Consider the following 2,819-nt stretch of genomic DNA (forward strand, 5'->3'; position numbering starts at 1 on the left):
TGAGTAACTCCTCACGGGAACTCCTGAGAAACCTGGTCAGAGCCGTGGGGTATGAGTGATGGCAGGAGGTGTGCACTGTGTGCATGTGAGTGTGGGTCATTAACAGGGCGAGGTCACAGCCTTCTGGGAACAGATTATAGTAATGATCTGGATAATGGAGCCTGTGTGTGTGTGTGTATTGATCTGTGTGGGTCTATGGGGATTTATAATGCGGCCTCTAAATCTGCCTAATGATGAGCTGTACAGGGGGTCAGGGGTGTGTGTTTGTGACTGTAGTTTGGAGACGATACCATGTAACCACACACACACACACGCTCACACTGTCTACCAGTGTTGGGGATGGAAAAGATATGCTGAATATTTTGCATCAAACAGACCTCTGCAATGTTAGAATGGTATCACAGTAGCACAATCTACTACTCATCATCCAGACTTTTGCTAGTTTAGCTTTTGGATTTACATGACTAGAGGGACAATGCAACCGTCCAAAACCTCAAGATATTAAGTTTACATTGATATAAAATAATGAAAAGCAACAAATCTTCACAATTGAGAAGCTAGAAATTCTGGCAAATTGAGAAGGAACATCTTTCACTCCTTTTTTAAATTTCCCAGACACATCCGAGGAGACTAGCCTTGCTAATGGCGCTATGAGGCTGTATTTAGATACTCCTGTGCTTTGAGCTAAATGCTAACGTCAGCATGCTAACACTGATAATGCTAGCATAGTGATGTTTAGCAGGAATACAACATTCACCATCTTAGTTCAGCAAGTATCGATCTTTTATTATACAAACTATTAATATTGCAATTAGGAATGTGGGGATTAACCGATTTGGCCATAACTTGGCATAAACATTGGTTAAATTGTGGTGCGTTTAAGCTCGAATCTGTAAAAATGAGCATTGTAAGTTTATCATGATGTGTTCAAATATAATCATGTAAAATGTACTTTTGGTGAGAAACGAATAAATCCAGTCTTTTTAAGGAGATGTTTTCAAAGCAACATTAATAGATATTGGACAGGCTTAACTTTCTAACAATAGCTCTAAGCAGCTTATAATACATTATTTAAATGACCAAGAATACCAAGATTTTTCTATCAATACAAATACAATCATTTATTTCCTAATCATTTGAATTATTAGATAAAACTGATGTTGATGAACTGCCTAATATGCAAAAAGGTAATAAATCGCAAAATTTGATATTGCAATACTAAGCATATTGCAAAATGTTAGAAATAGCAATAATATTGTATCGTTACTTAAATATCGTGATAACGTCATATTGTGGGGCCTCTGGTGACTCCCAGTGCAATTGTTGAGATTTTTCATTCTAGAACCAACTGGTGCACAGACCACTGGCAAGGCTGAAAACAAACCATTTTCACTGTACGTTACGTGTGCGTGTGTGTGTGTGTGTGTGTGTGTGTGTGTGTGTGTGTGTGTGTGCGTGCGTGCGCGTGCGTGCGCGTGCGTGCGCGTGCGCGCGTGCGTGCAGAGTCCAGCAGTCGTCCCAGGTATCTAAAGGTGTTCATCAACCCCAGCAGCCACAAGAAGGAGGCCGTTCACATCTACAGAGAACATGTGGCTCCGCTCTTCAAGATGGCCGACGTCCGCACAGACATCACTGGTCAGTCCACCCACTTTATTTATCTGCTGATCATCTTTATGAAGAAAAATTGTGAATATTATTGTTATTATTACCTGATTTTTGGATTTATCATAAAATAATGTGTACGTGCAGCAGAGCTGTCGCAGTGGTTTTAATACTTGTAACAATCCCTCCTTCTTTATTGATATTAGAGAAGACGATGTGAAATCTGTGTGTGTGTATGTATGTGGAGGAGGTCCAAAGGTCAGAGTTAATGGCAGTCTCTGGTCGCTAGGTAACCTGATACAGGGGGTGGAGCCTAGCCCATCTGTTGTGACAGGGAGACAACCTGCTCCTCTCCTCTTCTCTCCTCTCCTCTCTTACTTCCTCTCCTTTCCTTGTCTCCTCTCCTATCTTGTTTCCATCCTTGTCTCCTCTTTTCTCTTTGTTTTTTTTGTATCTCCTCTCTTGTTCCCTCTCCTTGTCTCCTTTCCTTATCCTCTTCTTTTCTTGTTTCATCTCCGCTTCTTTTCTCCTCTTTTCCTTTCCTCTACTCCTCTCCTCTTGTTGTTTCCTCCCTTTATCTCATATTTTCTCTTTTTTTCCTCCTCCACCTTCTTCTCCTCTCCTCTTTTCATCCTGGTTTCCTCTCTGCCACTCTCCTCTCCTCCTCCTCATATCTTCTCTCCTCCCAATTTCTCCTTGTTTCCTCCCCTCTCCTCTCCTCCTCATATCTTCTCAACTCCTCTAAGCAGATGGTGTGATATCCGTTGTCCCACTTTTTTTTTTTGGCAGCCATCGAACACATGCGTGTGTCCTTGTGACCACACACATATATGAACACTCTATCTCTGTCCATCTCAATGTCTCTCCATCTGTTTCCCCCTCTCTCCTCCTGTCTGTCTGTCTGTCTGTCTGTCTGTCTGTCTCTCTCTCTCTCTCTCTAGTGACAGAACGGAAAGGTCATGCTCTGTCAGTGATGAAGGAATGCAAGCTGGATGAATATGATGGGTTAGTTGTCCTTTGTCTGTCTCTCTCCTGTGATTTTAAATTGATTACTTGGCTGTGAATATGCCACAGTTTATATTAATTAAATTTGTTGTGGTGAAGTTTGCATGAATGGGTATTTATTCTGACATTCTGATGTTATTCTTCCACGCAAGTTAGATCGTGATGCTCACACACTGACACACACACACACACCCACACACACAGGCACACAG

The 2,819-nt window shown here is 41.7% G+C and overlaps 1 protein-coding gene across 1 annotated transcript in view; it reads left to right on the forward strand.

The window, feature by feature from the left end:
* Positions 1 to 2,819, forward strand: part of cerkl (CERK like autophagy regulator) — a 32,716-nt gene that overhangs the window by 19,033 nt on the left and 10,864 nt on the right. The window contains exons 4-5 of the mRNA XM_031870067.1: positions 1,504 to 1,635; positions 2,544 to 2,607. Coding sequence (XP_031725927.1) covers positions 1,504 to 1,635; positions 2,544 to 2,607 — 196 coding nt within the window. The remainder of the gene's footprint in view (positions 1 to 1,503; positions 1,636 to 2,543; positions 2,608 to 2,819) is intronic.

Source organism: Anarrhichthys ocellatus, unplaced genomic scaffold, assembly GCF_004355925.1.
Source record: "Anarrhichthys ocellatus isolate YVR2014 unplaced genomic scaffold, GSC_Weel_1.0 scaffold51, whole genome shotgun sequence".
Lineage (NCBI taxonomy): Eukaryota > Metazoa > Chordata > Actinopteri > Perciformes > Anarhichadidae > Anarrhichthys > Anarrhichthys ocellatus.